Genomic DNA, 20,146 nt, shown 5'->3' with positions numbered 1-20,146 from the left:
AGTAACCTCGCTAATTGATTCATCATCCGATGTTGCCATGGAGAAAGTATCACAGCATCGCCCCATGCTCCAATTGTTGGGATTACATCACAACTACTAAATGCTGGTGAAATGAAGTTGTGTGCCGATGAAAACTTTGTAAACAAATTGGGCATAATAGGGTAAATAAGGGTAAAATAGGGCATGCACTTCATATCACATTGCCTGACCAAACTTTGAGCAAGTGCAGTGGCCAGAAGTACGCACCAGTCTACACACCTGTCTTAGTCTTTTTTTATACTCAAACCAACAGTTATCATCATCATCATGGACCTTTTCAGCAGGTGATCAGAAAATTTATTCTAGAAAGCTGTTGCGTACAAAAACATATTCATCCATTCAATTTCTGGCAATATGAATGCATATTTAATCCCTCGGTGGACACCGCATTCAATACGCTGCAAAAAATGATGTGATTGGTGTGGACAATCATACCACGCCAAGCGTTCATCAAATGCTGTCTAGCCAGTATATGATTGGTTGAATGTTTTTATTTACTGTGGTTGCGCATGTTCCGTCCGTTTCTTTCTTAAAAGACCTCTTGAAAAGGTCAGTCTAGCAATGTTGATGAATAACAATGTAATATTTATGGAAATAAACACATGAAATTTTATCAATATTTAACATCAATTATTTATATTTGTAACTGATGAGGAAATGATAAACCTTTTATATCACATAATCTGGCACAAGGTACCTCATGTAACCAATCATAAATAGGTCAATTGTTTATTTATTCATTTTGATGTTATTGCTTCAAGTATATCTTTTACTTCTGTGGTCTGTGCTGTGTGTCGAGCGTACACAAGCATAACCACATAAGTGATAAACAATAACGCTGAACGAAGATCGAACAAAGACATTGCGCTGTTCACATTTCATGAAAATTAACGAAGATCAAAGTTTATTATACAGCGATATACAGCTTTGTTTCTTTATTCCTTTGTTGAAACAACCTTTTTAGCTTCGTTAGGAAAGAATGCTTTTTAATCTTCGTTTGCATTTTGTCGAATGAAGAAAATTCCATAGTGTGTACAGGGTCTATAAGAGTATCCTAACCATTATGCCATGCTCTCCATATTGGAAGATTTGTACCAAATTGTAAGAAGAGTGCTCAGCTATGTAGTTTCTCACCTCAAATTTTCCAGGGGGAGTGAGTAACTACCCTTTCTAATTGTCTAACAATCACAGAGCATACGTGCCTTCACATATACGTGATAGAGCATTGCGCGTTTTTTGCGATAGACCGTAAAAATGTGCAGTACTGTATGTGCATAGCAGTTTCACCTGTCGTACTTCATGGAACGATGGACCCTCATTATCGGGTGATGCTGGGACTGACTGTTTGCTGTTAGTCTGTATAAATGAAGACATAATTAAAACGACTAGCTTGCGTATGACGTCCTGTCTACCAGACCAAAAATGCCGTACTGCGCAGGTCAGCAACCAATCACGCTGCGCCTTTGCCCTGACGTCAGACGCAAACTAGTCTTTTTAATTCGGTATTCAATTATACAAGTTTTATGGATGAGCTTACCTTTTGGACAAGGTCCATCACAAGGCTGACATTGTCTTGGATTGGTGGTATTCCTGGTGAAGCCTATTGGGCAATTGTCATCACAGATTCCATTGAACAATGTCCAATTTTGTGGACACTCTTCAGGCCTGATGCATCTGCGGTCAAGATACTATAAAGGAAACATCAAAAGATAAAAGGAAAGCATGTTAGAACAAATGTTATTTAAAACTAGCTAAGTGAGTACTTTTCCCCCAAACTGAGTCCTAGTAGAAAAGTTCTTATTTTCACCCTTGATAGGCACCATTCCCTCCCAGAAAAGTGTCATATTTCAAATTCATACTTAACAGATTGTTTAAACTGTTTATTTGATTGATCTCAATCTCACACATATATTTTATTTATAGTTTTAGATTCTAAACTGTAAACACACTAAGGGACCATTCAAAAACACTTGTAACAGGGTGACCTGATGCATAAAAGAAAAATTCACATATTTTTTACAGGGCCCCCTTTTGGACCTAAAATTATTTTCAGGGCTCCCCTTTTTGGCCATGAAAAATGAATGTCAACCCCATAGAAAATAGTGTAAACTCTTGTTCTTCAAAAAAATTAAGATGATATTTTTAAAGGCCCCCCCATCAGACGGATAAAAAATTTCAGGCACCCCTCTTGCATCAGCCCCCCCCCCGTTACAAGTGTTTGTGAACGGTCCCTAAGAAAAATGTCTAAATATCTCACATATATATTTTATTTATAGTTTTAGATTCTACAATGTAAACACACTAAGAATAACATTCTAAATTTTCAATTAAATTTACATCTCAAAAAAATATTCAAAATTCCATTTTGTTATTTTTCTATGGTCAATGCCATTAATTTCGATTTACACAAGAGACCACCAAAGCTAAACATCCCTGATGATAGCTTTTGTTTTTCTATTTATTCATATCTAAATTTCACCTTTTCAACTTATTCCATAAACAGATCAACCTATAAAACTGACAGACACATATTAGGCTAGTTACTAAAATCTCAAAAATGCTCATCTGTCAAGCCACAGTTCCTTAAACCCAATACGTTTATACATGACCTTTGGATGCTTGGGTACAAAATCTCATACTCCAAAATTTGGGGCCATCGTTTGAGCTATGGTAGTCCCGGGATGGTAGTTTTTAAAGAGTGTTATTCGCCTATTGCACGGTTCCGCCATATGCGGGGAGAGCCTCAAAGTGGCAAAAGGAAGTATTTCATAACTTATTAAACGCAATGTTATATGACTGGTTCAATTCATGCATGCTGCCAGATCGAGGCTCTCCTCGCATATGGCGGAACCGTGCAATGGGTGAATGGAACTGTGCCGCTGTAAATGAGGCCATTTTGGTATAGTGTGTCTTTGCAGAGAAAATTACCATTTTCCACACTGATTCAGCAGTAAACCATGGAGCAATATTTTATTTCTAGTAAACATAACTGACATGATTTATCATACATATGCCATGCAGGTCTTACAAACATTTTGCACTTATTGGTAAAATGTTTTTACAAGAACAGATTTTTCCTTGAAAAGAAGAGGGAAAAGAAACCACTACTTTTTGTGTGAACATAAACCAGAGGGGGTTATCCCTGGTTGAAGGGTACAAGATGTGCCCCGATTTTAGGGTACCTTTTCAGCAATTTTGGTATATCGATGCATGGGTTTTCAGTAGGGACCAATGCACCCAATTGGGTGCATTTGGGCAAAATTGCCCCTACAAGCGCCCAATTAGGGCAAATTTGGTGCTTTTTTGGTGAAAAATTGGTATACTGATGGTTGGCCAAAAGAGAAAGTTGGCATCCGGAAGTCTGTGTGGCACATCTCCATACAAAAAAATTCGAAGAAACCCCCTGGGGACAGAAACCTCTTTCCAGTTGCAGATTTAGAGCTTTGTAGGCCTACTTATTGCTTTGTGGGAATAGAAACCACTGTTCCAGTTGCAGATTTAGAGCTTCATAGGCCTAGGCCTACTTATTGCTTTGTGGGAACAGAAACCACTGTTGCAGTTGCAGATTTAGAGCTTCATAGGCCTACTTATTGCTTTGTGGGAATAGAAATCAATGTTCCAGTTGCAGATTTAGAGCTTCATACTTATTGCTTTCATAGTTATTTTATGGAAGCAATGTATTTTCTTTCATCACAAACATAACTCCTTCCAGTTACCACAGTTTGAATTGACCATCCCTTCCCCTCCTTATCTTGAGCTTTGGCTCCCAGTTGACTCAGTGAAAACTAAGCATCAAAACAAAAAAATTCTACTATTTGGGGTATAATTGCCAAGATTTTATCAACACAGACACACCCCATACACAAAAATATACTTTCACCTTAAAAAATAAAATACAACTTTCCCTGAAAACAATCTGGTGCCACCACTGGCGGTGTCCCTATTGGCTAATGCAAAAATTTAGATTTCCTTTCAATTTAAATATGTTAAAGCTCTTGCCTTGTAGATTACAAAACTGAAAATTTTGTTTCAATCAGACATTCGGTTCTCGAGATATGGCCTGTCAAAATGGCGCGAAACCAACAAATTGACAACAACTTTCTTTTTATTTTCTATATTTTTGACAAGTCAAGGTAATTTTCTAATTATGCATGAATTGTGCAAAGTGAAGTTTTCAGATATAATTAAAAGAGCTATGGTACTGAGACACGGTACATGGGTAGTACACACAAGGTGCTACAAAACTACGGTTGCGTTTGGCAAATTTCAATTTGCATAATTAATTACGGCCACTAATTAGAAAAGTTGATTAGAGCCCTAATTAATTATGCAAATTTGCCAAACACATCCATGGGTTTCAGTATCATACCTCTTCTAATTATATCTGAAAACTTTACTTTGCATAATTCATGCATATATAATTAGAAAATTACCTGGTAACACTGCATGCTAAAAATAAAGAAAATAAAAAGAAAGTTGTTGCCAATTTGTTGGTTTTGCGCCATTTTGTCAGGCCATATCTCGAGAACCGAATGTCTGATTAAAATAAACTTTTCAGTTATGTAATCAGGAGAGCATGGACTTTCACATATTTAAATTAGAACAAAATCTATATCCAATAGCGTTACGTTAAAGCCGTCTTGGAGACATCATTCAGTTGAATTAAACTTGACTTTGTCACTTTTGGATTGCATCTTTTGCTTGAAAAACATATCATCCATTTTAATTCATATTTCTCATTAGTGACAGCTGACGCCAGAATGTATTTATAAAAATAATTGTAATCAATTTTCCTTGTAAACACCCACAGACTCCAATTAATTTATGATAAAAAAAGATGGACAAGAGTAAAATCTTTGGGTTGGTCTCAGATTCAGTGAATTGTATGTTCATTTGTTCCACAATTGCCTTGAAAATACCCACATATTTTCTTCATAATACAAAAAGATGCATCTTTGCATTTTTTAAATCTATGCATTGTAAAAGTCTTTTAAACAGCTTTTTCGCGTGTAGAAACTAGAGGTCAGAGGTGAAGGCTCAGAGCTAATTGTAGGGTCTGAGAGGTAAATAGTCTAATGCTCGATCAATCAGAAATAGTCATTTTAAATCAACACTTTTTTTAAAGCATTTTTCACCTAATTAGTGCTGCATAAATCCATGGCTGCCTGCTCAACATAAGCGACACTGTCTCACTTTTCAGCTCATGATACCATTAAACCTACATGTCATTTCAATTCTAAGATATGCACATCTACCAGACTAAATTTGAAAAGGTAAAAACTCATTTAGAGCTATTTGAAAGCCAGGTTTGACAAGCTGTATTTGAAGACGCTTTTACACTTCACCTCAGTTTGGAGTGTACTGTACTGTGCTATAGAGTGCCAGTAGTCTGCTTCTTTCATGAGATTTTAGATTAATTTAGGGAAATGAGGGCTCGCAAGAGAAGTACTCTAGTGCGTTTGTTCGTCCGTGTCAGGCAAGTGAAAACATGAACGGGCAAGCCTATTTATCCAAAATGTTTTCACTAGCTAGGACACATTATATTACATCAAACGAGAAAAGTGCACTTCTTTATTGCTAGTCAATCAATTGAAAGGGCTTTTTCCTATTAAGGCGGGATTTTGTGGTGAAACGGTCGGGGGAAGAAGTAACTCGAGTTGTTGACAACAACTCAATTACATCCTTCAGGTGGGGATGGTACGGATAAAATGATTAGATGAGGCTATGAAATGAATATTTAGACGTGCTGTCAATCCATTTGTACAATTATTAAGGACATTGGGAGGTATTATTGTCACAATAATACTTCAGGACAATCGGAGGGCCTATTGCATCAGTTGAAATGGAAGATGTGACATAAGGAGTTGATTAGTTGCTTATTGTATAATATTTAGACCTGATGATGACTACCCATAGATTTATTCAATGTCATTAAGGATATTGGGAGGTATTAGGCCAAAAAAAACATGTTTCCTGTAGCAGGTCCAAAAAGTCAAATGTGAAATGCAGTTGTTTTTTTAATCCATGTCTTGAAATGGAAAAAAATACCTTTTTCGCTGCAAATTGGAATGGGAATTTACAGTGGGTTTCTCCGACACACACAAAAAAAATCATATTTCTTCATATTCACGAATATTTATATTGTTTATTTGTTGTGTAATGTGTAAATGTTTACTCCAGTAGTGTTTTATATTATTTTTTTGCGATTTTTCTGGGTTTTTTTTTTTTTCTTTGCAAGTGAAAAAAAATTCAAATGCGCACAATAAGCCATCAAAAACGAAATGCTTGGCGTGCAAACTTGTTTTTTTTTTTTTGGCCTTATTGTGACAATACTACTTCAGGACAATTGGAGGGTACATCTTTGAAAGAAATAGCTGATTTGTACGATATAATTAAGGACACTGGAGGTATAATTGTGACTTTTTCTATGTGGCACAATGAAACGACATCTGTGAACTATTTAAAAATTTAAGATCCAACACCAATCCATTTGTACAATTACACTCGCTGTGTGTGAGTCGCTGTCATTAGAAATCATTGGGAAAAACTAAAGGAACAAAATTGCGATGTGACTGAAACAAAAAGTTACACACAGAAAAATATTCAAAATTCAGAAAGCATATTCAAAATATGACAACCCACCAGCCTGTAACTTCATAATCGCGAGGAAAAATTTAATGATTTTGGTTAATTTAGTATGAAATTAACCATTACAGAAGGATAATAAAAAATAAAATACTTTTTACCCGCTATTTTGAATGGCATATACATATTCGGAGCAAAAGTTAATGACGTCAAACCCAATGTGTCAGTCATGTTAGTGACTGACATCCATCTTTAAAGTGATTTCACAAGAAGAGGAAAAACCGTACCACAATCAAAACATTTCACCCAAGAATTTCATGGACATGAATGATAGGAATGCTTATTTTTAGAAGTCTTGAGAGCATCCGTCACATGCTGAAAATATTACATCAAGATGAGCTTATCCATTTGCTGTTATGTTCATCTGCGATCGTGATCAAAAATACATCGCACCTGGAGGATATTTGTCGACTTCTTTCAAATGCGTTGTACAATCATATCCTGTTTAAATATTTGATTCTCAGTGAAATATTCAGACAGCCATAAGATAAACATCATCTTCATCCTTGCGTAATTGACATATGACCTTTGACCTTATTGTTTCAAACTCGCACACTTCTTAAAGTGGCTATATTCATGTACAGAATTTGTGCAATTTCCAACAAAGGGGATTTTTTGTAGGTGTTGGTATTTTCACAAAATTCATCAAATTCATGCCTTAACAATTGATGTTATTATTTGACACATTTTAATATGTGGGTGTTGTTAATATAACCTTTTAAACCTGTTTGCAAAATTCCCAAAAATAAAACCCTCACAAAAATTACCACTTCTACAGTATGTTAAATCATTGGTTCAATGAACTTAGTTATGGCCGTAGAGTAAAAATACCCAAATAATGTTTATGCAACATGGTAATCTTTACACCGAGATGCGTCATGAAAATATTTTTCCTTTTTCCAAAACATCCTGGTGATGACATACGGCAAAACAGGTCAGGATTGAAGAAAAAACAAGAGATGGGATTGAGAGAAACAGCTCTAGGTATTTAAAATAGCACGGCTCAAAGACAATGTAGTTAATGTTGCGCTACAGCCTGACACACATAAAATTCTGTAACCAAAAAAGCAGATTCTGTCCTACATATAGAACTTCCTTGATGCAATGTTATTCATTAAATTTCATCCCGTTTGGTGTTGTCATTGTGACAATGTATTATTCATAAACTAAAGAGATACACACTATAAGTCCCAGGTGCTTTGTATGCAGTGAATTCTCGCATATTCATGAGGGCTGATCATTTGAGTCTAACAATCACGCCAGCATTGCGTGCCCTTATGTGTATGCAAGAGTGTTGCGTGTCTTTGCGTTTAGACAAAAGACCATAAAAATAACGCACTTCATGGTATGATCGCCCCTCATTAACGGCCAATAATAACGGGTGATGCTGGGATTTAAACTGTTTGTGGGTATCTCTTTATAATATTTTGCAGTTAACTTGCACCAAACTACAAATTCTGGAGATGAGCCATTTTTCGTAACACCAATTATTTGGGGACAAGCTGTATGCCTAATCATGTTGTTTGTCTCTCCTGGTTATCAACACCCAACCACAGTATCTGTTTCTGTTACTTAAACTTAAACCTAGATGCCCACATTTGACTCATTCTTGTAACAAAATATTATGTCTTCCCATGATGCATTGTGCTAACTGAAGATTACAGACTCAAATTTGCATTATACGCTATGGCAACTTGATCCGCCCATCTTGGCTTGTCACTCATGGAGGGCAAATAATGTACCTTCAGCATTTGTCGGCAAGAGGCCAAAATCGTACGATAATTTGCACCTTTAAGCTTGAGTGTTTCAAAGGTTTATGCATGCTGTGTTTGGTGTGCGCCTTTGACAGAATGTGTTACGCACAAAATGCAAACAACTACATAATTTGAATCGGTTTGTCGCGGCACACAGCAAAATAATCCGGGGGTACATTAAGTTGTCACCTTGCGCGACAACAAGCGTGGCGGTGTTGGTACTCTTTGATTCTACCTCATTGACTAACTCACACACAGAACCTTGCTAATATAATATGGCCATTGCACATGGAACATAAGCAGTTTTCAATTACACATAATATTGCAATCGTTATCTCATACTTCAGTTGAAATGAAGCAATCATCTTAATTTGATACAATTACGGTTTATGCTCTGGTTTTTATAATCATAATAATAATGAGGCATGCTGGGAAGGGATGCATCTCATGTTGCCTGGTCCATCCACAAACATATCTTTCCTTGTAAAGTTTACATCAACATATAAGTTTGTGGCTGCAATTCTTATAAAACCTAGATATTCCCAAAGCTAGATTTGTAAACAAGTCTAAGAAAAGTGTGGGTTGTTAAGTTTGTCAAAATACCAGTACTGTTTTTTAATTTTTCTGAATTAGAAAAACACTTCCCATATCAACAAAATCCCTATTTCCTGTCTAGGTATGGGGAAAAGAAAAATACAAGCCCAGGGGTCCATTTCGCTAAACTTTTAACCCTTCGTAACTCAAGTAACTGTTTGCAGAGTTACGAATACCCTATACTAGACATAACTTTTTCGAAGGGTCTCTGTAGTAAATCCCTATACGAAGGGGTTCGTAAGTTAGTTTAGTGAAATAAAACTTGTAATGACTCGTCGTAAGTTTCAAGCAATTATGAGACTTAAGAAGCTTCGTAAAAATTTAGTGGAATGGACTGCAGGATTGATTCAGGGGTTCTTGATATATTCAGCATTTGGAAGAAAATCTCTCCATTTTGTGAGTTGTATTATTGTTTTTCATGCATACCTTCACCTACCTACCCATGTCATTCCAGAGGACTTAATCATAATCTTGTTTTGAACATTGGAGTAGGACAAACATCAAACATGTTCACAATCAACAAGTGTTAGCTAAGTCATAGGCTTTTACCACACACTTGGGTTTAACTTGTGCTGTAAGAATCACAAGCAACCCACATAGTATGGAGCTATGTGTGAAGGTTTCAATCTAGTGAGATCACCAAAGTATCCCCTTGGTCAAGAGCTCTTTTCCTTAGTCCCACTCCGGTGGTAAGGATAAAGTGATGCCAGAACAATGTTCAAAGGCAGAACTGTCCATCTTTTTCCTTGGTGTTTGGGCCAGATGCCCTGAATTAACTTGAGCTTTTACCTCCCCAGCACTGATATACATGTATGTTGGTACCCAAATGCATGTGGGTGGAGAGAGACAACAAGTTAAAGTGCACAAAATGCAAGACACACTTCTTTTCCACTTCAACATTTTGTTCTGCTGCCCTCAACATTTTGTTATGCTGCCCTCAGCCTTTTGTTCTGCTGCCCTCAGCCTTTTGTTATGCTGCCCTCAACCTTTTGTTTATGCTGCCCTCAGCCTTTTGTTATGCTGCCCTCAACATTTTGTTATGCTGCCCTCAACCTTTTGTTATGCTGCCCTCAACCTTTTGTTATGCTGCCCTCAACCTTTTGTTATGCTGCCCTCAGCCTGTTGTTATGCTGCCCTCAACCTTTTGTTATGCTACCCTCGGCCTTTTGTTATGCAGCCCCCTTACGTTATGCTGCCCTCAACCTTTTGTTATGCTGCCCTCAACCTTTTATTAAGCTGCCCTCAACCTTTTGTTATGCTGCCCTCAACCTTTTGTTATGCTGCCCTCAACCTTTTGTTATGCTGCCCTCAACCTTTTGTTATGCTGCCCTCAACCTTTTGTTATGCTGCCCTCAAGCTTTTGTTATGCTACCCTCAATCTTTTGTTATGCTGCCCTCAAGCTTTTGTTATGCTACCCTCAATCTTTTGTTATGCTTGTTATGCAGCCCCCTTATGTAATGCTGCCCTCAACCTTTTGTTATGCCACCCTCATACCTTTATTCTTCTTTATGTACATCCTGATGTCACTACCAAGCTTGACATGGAAAAGAAGTATAGAGTGAACACAGGATTTTTTTCAAGCATACCTTATAAGTTCCAGCAGGGCATTTGTCTGTGCAGGTTTTGTTGACAACCAGGTTCCTACAAGCCACACAGTCCCTTTCCGTTGGTCCATCACAGCCTCCAATACATTGCTCATGACAGCAGGTTCTTGTATCTTTGTAACATGCTGAAGGACATTGCACAGGACATTCTGCAAAGAAAAAAAAATCAAGGAAGAAAAAAAATATTAGGCTTTTCAATTCATGTGATGAAAAATGACACTCAAGTTTGACAATTTATAGTTACACACATTTGAAGTAAACCGATCTTGAAATTCCAACATCATAAATTGGTAATGAAAAGACAATATTTGCAACAATTAGGCATCACTAGTGAATTAAGACAAAATTTGCAACAATTAGGCATCTCTAGTGAATTAAGACAATATTTGCAACAATTAGGCATCTCTAGTGAATTAATTATCAAGCATTTGTAACCAGTAGCTCTACATGTATATCAATCAAGGTTTCTTTTCTCATTGTTGTAAGCCAGTAACATGACTTGGCAATTATCTGTGCCAATTTGTGTGGGTTTTTCCTTTTGGAGCACATTTTGCAAGCAATGCAAATATAAGTGGCTTGTTATGTTCATGAAATGGTAGTATATGATTGATTAGATATGAAAGAGACAGTAATAAATATTTTGAAAAGGATCACTATAGCATTGTGGTTTCTAATAATGTATCATCAGCCATGCTGTGTCTCTAAAAAGAGCTGTTCACTGTGTTAGTACAGACACACAGGTACATTAGGTATGTGGTAATTTCTTTGCATGAATTCATGTTTAAATGTTATCAATATTATAGTTTGGTCCAAAATCGTTTGACAAAAAACATGTTGGCAAATACACTTGCTTGTATCTATATTACAGGCACTTTATATTGAAATTAGTGGCTCTGAAAAGAGCTGTTTATATAGTGAAATCAAGATTTTAATTGATTGTACTCCTTGCTGCCAATTAGGCTATATTAGACAAATGTAACTCTACATGTACCTCTGATCTACATAACATATCATGTATTGACTCTGAAGAGTTGGGCAGTGGCACCATATTCAAAATTCTTGTTATGCAGCATTGCAAAATGCAATATGAGATGTACATGTATAATGTATTTTTATATATGAGATGTACAATGTGTATTTGTTGAACATTTTATTGTCTTTTATAAATATTTATTTTGCTGGGTACTGGTTTAGTAATAATGCACTTGCTCTGTGGTTATGTAAATTCATGACAAACAGACTGTAAAATCTGTTGTGTGCTGTAATTTAATGATTTATAAACATGCTTCAACATACTGATTGTGACTATCTTCATACAAAAAATGAAGTCAAGTATTTCAAACTGCTATCTATGTGTTACCTGACCACCTACACAGTCGCATCAGTAATGCAATTTTCCGATGCAAATCGGCTGGATTACAGAGCATTTTTGACAGTGCCAATTTAGAGCTATAACTTGTAATTGAAGAAGAGAAGTTTTGGTAAAAGAAATTATTATTCAAGAGATAAACCAACATAATGTTTATCAACAAGTGTTACTAGATGCATACTTGTAAACAATATTTTTGTTTTTCTGATTGGGCATTCAACAGATGATAGAGCTGAGGTAACAAGAGGGCTCAGTTAGATCTCATTTTCACTCATATCTCATCTTAACCCCTTGGACACTACTGGTCATCTAACAGCATTTCTGATTGGTTGATAACTTGAAATGCTCATTTCAATTGCCAATTAGGACTACGCTTTTAAAACTTTTTATGGTCAAACTTGCATTTGCAGACGATCTTATTAATACCCTCCTTGATTGGTTCAAAATTGAACACACTATTCATTTTGGCCAATCGGCAGGTAGTTCTCATGGGGTTAAGGTAAAGAGGATGCACCTGTATTGAGAGGTCTCCTGCAGTGCCCATCTCTCTTTCAAAGCTATTGGATCAAACGCCCCATGAAATGTTGCTGCCGGGAATCTTTACACCTCCTCCACAGTGAATCTGTTAACTTGATTAATCTGTTAATCTGTTACCTATTTATACTTGGGTGGGGAGAGGCAATAGCACTCAGTGCTCATAGTCCATACCCACTCTATAATTCTACTCTTCAGATTTCTTCCCAGGACATTTTTGACAACACATTGTTAATCTGAGGACAGGCATAGTGTCCTCGGAATACCTGTGTGAACGTACAAATGCGCATACGCTTCATTTATTTGTTCACCCTCCACCCACTCTCTCACCAAATACATGTTGCATTTCTGGAACATAATCTGTGAAGGAGCCACTTCATCACCGTATCCGATTGCACGACTGAAATCGGCATTTGATATGGAAATTAATTGAACCGCATTTGTGTTAATATGAAGACAAGCAGTAAAAGCTTACTGGAGTAATTGGGCCAAGGACTATGACTGTGTTACTTTACATTTCAAATCCAATCCTACTTCAGACCATATTGAATTGCAAATGATCAAAAAATGAACGATTTCTCAATTATGTTCCAGTTTCATGAGTATTTCAAAACTATAGATTCAACATGTTGATATTTATAACTGTACATTATGATAGGAATGGAAATTACACCTGAATGCAGGAGTCTGATTACTTGCATCTACAGAAATTCTGAGTAATTCCAAAATGATCAAATTTCATGTTTTTTTTATTTATAAATTTATGTGAGGAGTTGTACTTGTACTATCCGATGAAAAGCCATGCATAATTACATGTGTTACACAACAGCCTCCTTGAAACAGGTTGTTAGAACGTTTAATTTGAAAAAACTAAAACTAGGAACTTTGCTGACATGATCCGACTGGAAGGAAGTCAGGGCCTCGATTTTGTGCCAATTTGTGAGAATCAAAAAACATCCAAGTCGCTTTACTTACTACATGATTTGATGAAGAAGTTGATTCTCACAAGAAATGTTACAAGAATCATTACGAGAGTTGATTCTGTGATTCTCGTTGAATCTGAGGCCCAGGAAGTGATGCCACTTCCAGTCATGATGATAGACTTAGATGCAGTCTCAAGTAGTGAATCATAAATGTGACCAAGATTCTACACTCCTTTGTCTGTTCATAACTCTTCTCCCCTCCACTTGCTCTGAATTGACTCTCTAATCCTGAAGTTGTGAATGGAGAAGAGGGAGTCTACATTCTGATGTCACATTTATGATCCACTGCTTGAGACTGCATCTATTGACAATCAAGCTGTTGGATCATCACAACCACACTAGCTTTGAGAAAGACAGTGATAATAAGTGTGGTTTTGCCAAATTAAACGGTTTTTAGCTTCCAAATATTTCTTGTCTATCTCTTTCTCACCTCTTCAACCTTTAGTATTAGTTTAGGGTCAACTACAATAAACCCTCCAAAGCCTAACATTAACCCTGACATAACCCTAAGCTGTAATCCTAACACTACATTTAAATTTCTAACCCTAATCCTATCCCAAACCTTAACTTTACCCCTAAAAACAGGGTACAGACTGCAGAGCTTACACTATGGACCACTATGGCCTCATCCCTATGGCATAGTCCAATAACCTCAATTAAACAATCATAGTGCCAAATGTGACCTCAAGTTGAAGAGTATGAGTTTTTGTACCAAAATTTTCAAAGGTCATTTAATGAATGTGCAAATATTGGGGTTAAAGAACTGTGCCCCTGATAGATGAGCATGTTGTGGATCCTAGTGTTATTCTGCTCAATATTGAAAAAACGTCTTAAATTATAAATCTTCATCTCAGAAAGAAACAACAATATTATTGCTAGTCATGAGCACATGTTACTTCTCTTAAAAAAATAGCATGCAGCCTTCACTCTGAAACACTTATGCCTCCACCGAAAACCGAATATCAGCTTACTGAAAACCGAATATCAGTTTACTATATTATGTGGGGCAAAGTAATTGTGTTGTCTCTTTAGACATGTTTGTGTCTCAAGTGCCAGACAGTTCAAAGGACTTTGTCTAGGGCTTTTTAGTAAAAAGCTTTTACTGAATTCAGAAATCACCAACGCAATTTGTATGGTACTAACATTAATAACATGAAACAAACACTAAACACAGTCATGAAATGTAATGGACATACACTTATCCACTAACCCCCCCCCATTACACCCCCCTCCACATTTTAGATATTTGAACCGTAAACCCACCCAATTCCACATCTTGGGTGCATCCACTGGGATGGGTGACACAAAGGGCACCCCACCCAAACCACCCCTATAAGTTCAGTTGGTAGAAGGGTCTATCGTGCACCCTCGGAAAATGTCAAAATTGCTTTCTGCTTTTAACTCACAAACGGTATGTTGCAGATAGGTGGTGGGCAGAGACTCCGGTAGCCCCCTTCAGCCTTGATTCTCGACTCTGCGCTCGGCATCAGCGCTAACATGTTTCCTGTTTAGATATCGCGATCTGAGCAAACTGATCAAGTTCTAACTCAAACAATCGAAATATTTTAAACAGATAAAAAAATATTACGTAAGTCTCCTTTGGTAAGAAATTGAAGGCTTACAACACAAGTACGATGCAGATACTCCTTAAATAGTTCTATACAAAGTCATCAAAAATGGTTGACACCCTTCTCAAATGAAATCCGCCCAATGAAAACTTGTATTTAGATTGCTTAACCATCCCATGAACATATGAAATCAGTTGTGTCTGTGATTAGGTATCATCGCAGGCATTACAAAACAAACAGTGTGTGATATGACATGTTCACACCATCGCCATGATATACCATATGACACCAGTGTTTGGAATGCTGGAGTTCACATCGGTTCATACCGCTCTTGTTTTTCTTGCCCTAAAATACTACTGCATGTGTGTTTTGTCAACCAGCCATTGCCGAAGGTTTCTTGATTTTACCACATATTTTGTGAAAGAAAACGCATAACAAAGTGTGAGAACGAGAGAAACAGTGAAAGGAAGATACTAAATAGAGAATGAGAGAAAACAAAACAGAAAGAACAAGACAGAAAGATGGAGCATACACAGACTGAAGGAGAAATATTAGAGCAAATTTGTGAATGTGAGGGAAGAGTGCGGGAGAGAATATTTTCATCACAAATTGTTAAATTATCATCCAAAAATGCAAAATAATGCATGATCCGGGGGGCAGCTATGGATAGCATTTTTATCTGGGGGCATTTTTTGTTTTTGGATATATCAGGAAGTTACATTGTATGATCACAAGTTTTTACAGCTAATGCTAATGTAGGTTTTAGAGATTTCTGAGAACTAGCTGTGAGTTACTTCTTCCAACTTTTAAGTAACTTAGCAGGGCCTAACCAGTTTTGTTTTTCGGGGGGCATTTTGCAAAATTCCAGCTGCACATCCCCCAACAAACCAAACCAGACCCATGTATAAATATTACCATCTGAAAATTCCACCTGCCATTATTAACACAATGTCAATTCACCTGTTTATCAGTTTTATCTTAGGCTACTTCCTGAAGAGTATTATTTTTCGCCCAGGTTCGGTTTTTCAAGTGATATTTTGTATTATCAGATGGAAAAGGTAAGAAAGGCTATTGGAATTCAAAACATGCATACACATTAATAAATAAATAATGCTATTTGAGAAGTTAAATAAAAACATGTCAGCCATGCTAGGAAAATCAGCTCCAGTATATAGGTCATTTCTGCAGAACAAATTAATAAATTATTGATTAGAAGTTAAAATTAGTTAATTGTATTCTGCCATAAAATCCATGACTGTAATACCTGTCATTACTGAGCAATTCGATAATAAACAAGTGATGTCATTCTTAGCCATTCCATTAAGTATCAATAAACTAGACTCCAAAAAAACCTCAATTTAGGCAAATTAAAATTGGAAAAAAATTAGGTGGGTCAGACCAAAGTATTCTTTGGTCAGACTTAGAACGGTCCTCAAAAAATGTATTTTATTTCAATTTTTACTTCAATTATTATACAGTAATGAAAGGGTTCATTTGGGCCCACTAACAGTTCTAACAATTCCACTCATCTCTTTAGGACAGTAAAGAAACAGGACAAAACCTCACTTTTACATTTGTCCCAACATTTTTGTAGATATTTAAAACTGATAACAAAACAAGACGAGTTGCATCTTTTCCACGCTTCTTTGAAAACTAGCCATTTTTTCGCAAAGTTCACTGAAATGCTCTTAGCTGTTTACTCAACTCTTCTTTCTATCATCATCAGTTACCACAGCCTCACCCTCCCAAGGCAAAGTTTCCATACTTAGTAACTGCAGTACACACCTTTACATTTACTTTGCACTCAACATCATCCCTCATGTCAAAAACTTAACACAAATAAATACAAGGTCACTGAACTGTGCCTTTGATGGTTGAACCTTGGTATGAAGTAGCGTAACCAGCTGCGGAGATGTCGTTTACAACGAAGCAACACAGGTGAAAAGGATTTGTGGCATTTAGTCACTCTCTGCCAAATTTAAGCCACAGAAATCCGCTGAACCATGGATGCGAAAAGTGAGAAATGACACATCTGACAAGCATTGGTTCAATGTCATAACGATACCTAGAGGAAAGGGGACAGGAGGGAAGGGCTCATGTTGGCATTGCTCCCATCTTCTTCATCCTCTCTTCTCCTATCCATATGTCCTTCATATCTTTTGTCATGATGAGTTGGTAGATCAATAAAGGTTGGCAATGTAGATGATGCTCTCCCAATGTTCATCATCAGTGATGCTTTATTTCTTCCTGTCATAATATTCTTCACAGCAAAAAAAAATCCCAAGCAAGATTAAAAGCACCCCAAAACTTTAGAGTTACGAAGTTTGGAATAAGTGTTACTGTAAATATTAAATTTTGGTTTACTTTCAATATAATTAGGATAAAAATAACTCGCTTTTGGTGTTTTGATATCAAACTTTTCAGACAAAGCGAGAATCCAATTCTAATTTTGATTTTTAAGAAATCGCCAATATAATTCCATGTAAAAATTGACATATGTGACGTGTCATGTCAAAAGGAGACACTTTTGGGCAGGTTATGAATTTTGAGGTTTTTACCTATCTTAAATATAGAGATATTTTGCTCCACAACGCCATTTTCCCCAATGAAATCGGAGATTCCTAAGCGAAGATATTGAGTTTGGAAGTTATGGTATTATGAAATTGGGAATTGAGATATCGGCCTTTAAAAATATTATTGGCAATGTTGAGAGTAGGAATTAACTTGAAAAATGTCTCAAAAAATACAAGATGCCAGTTATATTCCGGTCTGAAACTATCAGACAATATTGTTAACATTAATAACATCACAAATTCGCAACAAACCCAGATTGTGAAAAAATCACCCACCGGCAGATTTTTGGCTATTTCTCCATCTATGATCCTGCCCAAAAGTGTCTCCTTTTGACATGACAGGTCACATATATCCTCATCTATCACAACCTCATTTCTGCTTTTGAAACACACCTAATGTTAACTTTGTTCTTTTGAAAAGGAAAATAACAAGCACTATAATTTCCTGAAATAAGAATGCACAAAAGGTGGTAAAGCTGCAGAACGATGCCCTTTAATTTTTTTTAAATTACAAAAATATTACTTTTAGTAGTCTTTGCTGAGCAACAATGACCTTTATTGTCATACCCCATCAAATTATCAAAATAAAGGAAGGATAATCCTTTCCGAGGAGAGATTCTTATCCATTATTTCACACCTTGCGATTTTTAATGACATTTCTTCCTGAAACTTCAGCAACTCTTTATCCACCATCATTTCTCATCATTAACCGAGGTCCGTGTTTTTAGTGCTCATCTTCAGAATTAGATATTGATGTCTAAATTTATCTTCTTGGTGAAAAAATAAAATGTCAATATATTTCCACGAACACTTTTCTGTCGATTTTGCGTGGCAATTATCATCACTCATTCCCCCTGTCATCAACTATCATTTAATTTCAGATGCAGATACCGAGATGAGGCTGGATGAGTGAGCAAGCGAGGGAGCCATCTTATCTACTTTATCATCAGGAAAATATGGATACAATCTTAGATTTTTCTGTGTCTGTCATTCTGTGCATGATTAATGATGATGATAATGAAGATTACTGTTGGCTTTTGGATGGCTAGCAAAAGATGCATCTGGTCAGTATAAACAAATGATTAATGCATACGATATCTCAAACTCATCCAACCTTCTGAATTATTGGGTATGCGCCCTGCTTCATCACAAAATAGCCTTGCTTCGCTCTACATGTATTCATGTCATGATGTTGTAAAACCGCTTCATTTCGCAAAGTTTTTATTTGGCAATTTGACAGGACCACAGATTTGCTATTTTATATAGGCTTACATTGTATTACCAATTCAAAACTTTGACTAGCCTGGATGTAAAATGAAATTTCTAGATTTCCAAATTTTGAAGTCAAGTAGATTTGAGTACAAATTTTAACATTAAAAGTTTTATCTCCTGTATTAAATCTTAATTATCTCCTTTTTATCATCTTTATTATTTCTTTAAAATGTTTTCTTCTTGCTAAGTTATTGTTATTTCACATTGTTCATTTCTGCTTGTTTGTTCCTATTTACTTTCTTTGCTTCTTAGCTAACTTGATAAAATAATTCTGACAAAATGCTCAGATTTGCTGGTTAGTTCCCAGAGAGACAAACTATAATGGTATGAAGCACAAACTTTTGAACATCACCAAACAATAATCTTCCTAATCCTAAAACAAAGAGCCTGACAAGACTGGGGATATTGGTATAAACCAGCGAGAGTAAACCAGGTGTTTACTCTTCATGCCATCCTAGACCACAGAGATACCATGAACCCTGGATACATATAGTGATGACAATGATGAGAGATATCTTAAAACACAGATATCATCTTGTCAGTCCAATAGAGATATCTACAACAAAATGTTATAGCTGCCTCATGCAAAATAATTGCACCTGAAAAGTACATGCTTTTTCTGGCAGCAGGCTTGGAAATTCAGAGAGGCCATCAAGCGTATGGCTCTGGTGCAATTAGACTTGACTTTGGTGCCTCCAATTTCAAAGCATTTTTGGGTATATAGTGGCCTTTGTGTCATTTACTCACTGGCTTTCAAAATGAGTGTCTTTGAAAAATGAATTTCAAGGTCTGTGTGGCAACATGTAGACCATGTATACTGATATTGGACTTTTATTTTGATATTCACTAAAAAGTTACCTTTTCAAAGTCCTTTGTTGAGCAGCAATGTAGACTCTGAAAAGATAACCTTTAGTATAAGCCCCTACTCCTTTTGTCCTTTGTATCTTTTCTCCTGGATGTTTAGGAGTGTTTTACAAATTCACACATTTGGATTGCAAGGACTGCATTTTGAAATAAAATGATGTTGAAAGCTCTCCTCCAGTTCCCAATGAGAGCTTCGCTATCTTCTGCTACAGGATAAATGCTTAATACTAAATGGAAAATTCTTGTTTCAAACACCAGCATAATATGACGTGGCAATTGTAAGCCTCTTATCCAGTGTAGGAAATCAAAAGCCAAGATTCCTGGTGCACATTCTTCATCTGCTAGA

At 36.4% G+C, this 20,146-nt stretch overlaps 1 protein-coding gene across 2 annotated transcripts in view; it reads right to left on the bottom strand.

Annotated features, from left to right (window-relative positions):
* LOC140171210 (insulin-like peptide receptor) overlaps positions 1–20,146 on the bottom strand; it is a 173,705-nt gene that overhangs the window by 47,208 nt on the left and 106,351 nt on the right. For both annotated transcript variants that reach the window (XM_072194423.1, XM_072194424.1), the window contains exons 4-5: positions 10,620–10,786; positions 1,577–1,727 (exon numbers count right to left, since the gene is read on the bottom strand). In XM_072194423.1, the coding sequence (XP_072050524.1) occupies positions 1,577–1,727; positions 10,620–10,786 (318 nt within the window). The remainder of the gene's footprint in view (positions 1–1,576; positions 1,728–10,619; positions 10,787–20,146) is intronic.

The sequence above is a fragment of the Amphiura filiformis genome, chromosome 15, assembly GCF_039555335.1.
Source record: "Amphiura filiformis chromosome 15, Afil_fr2py, whole genome shotgun sequence".
Lineage (NCBI taxonomy): Eukaryota > Metazoa > Echinodermata > Ophiuroidea > Amphilepidida > Amphiuridae > Amphiura > Amphiura filiformis.
Note: the sequence above shows the minus strand (reverse complement) of the source record. Positions and strands in the feature narration are given on the sequence as shown.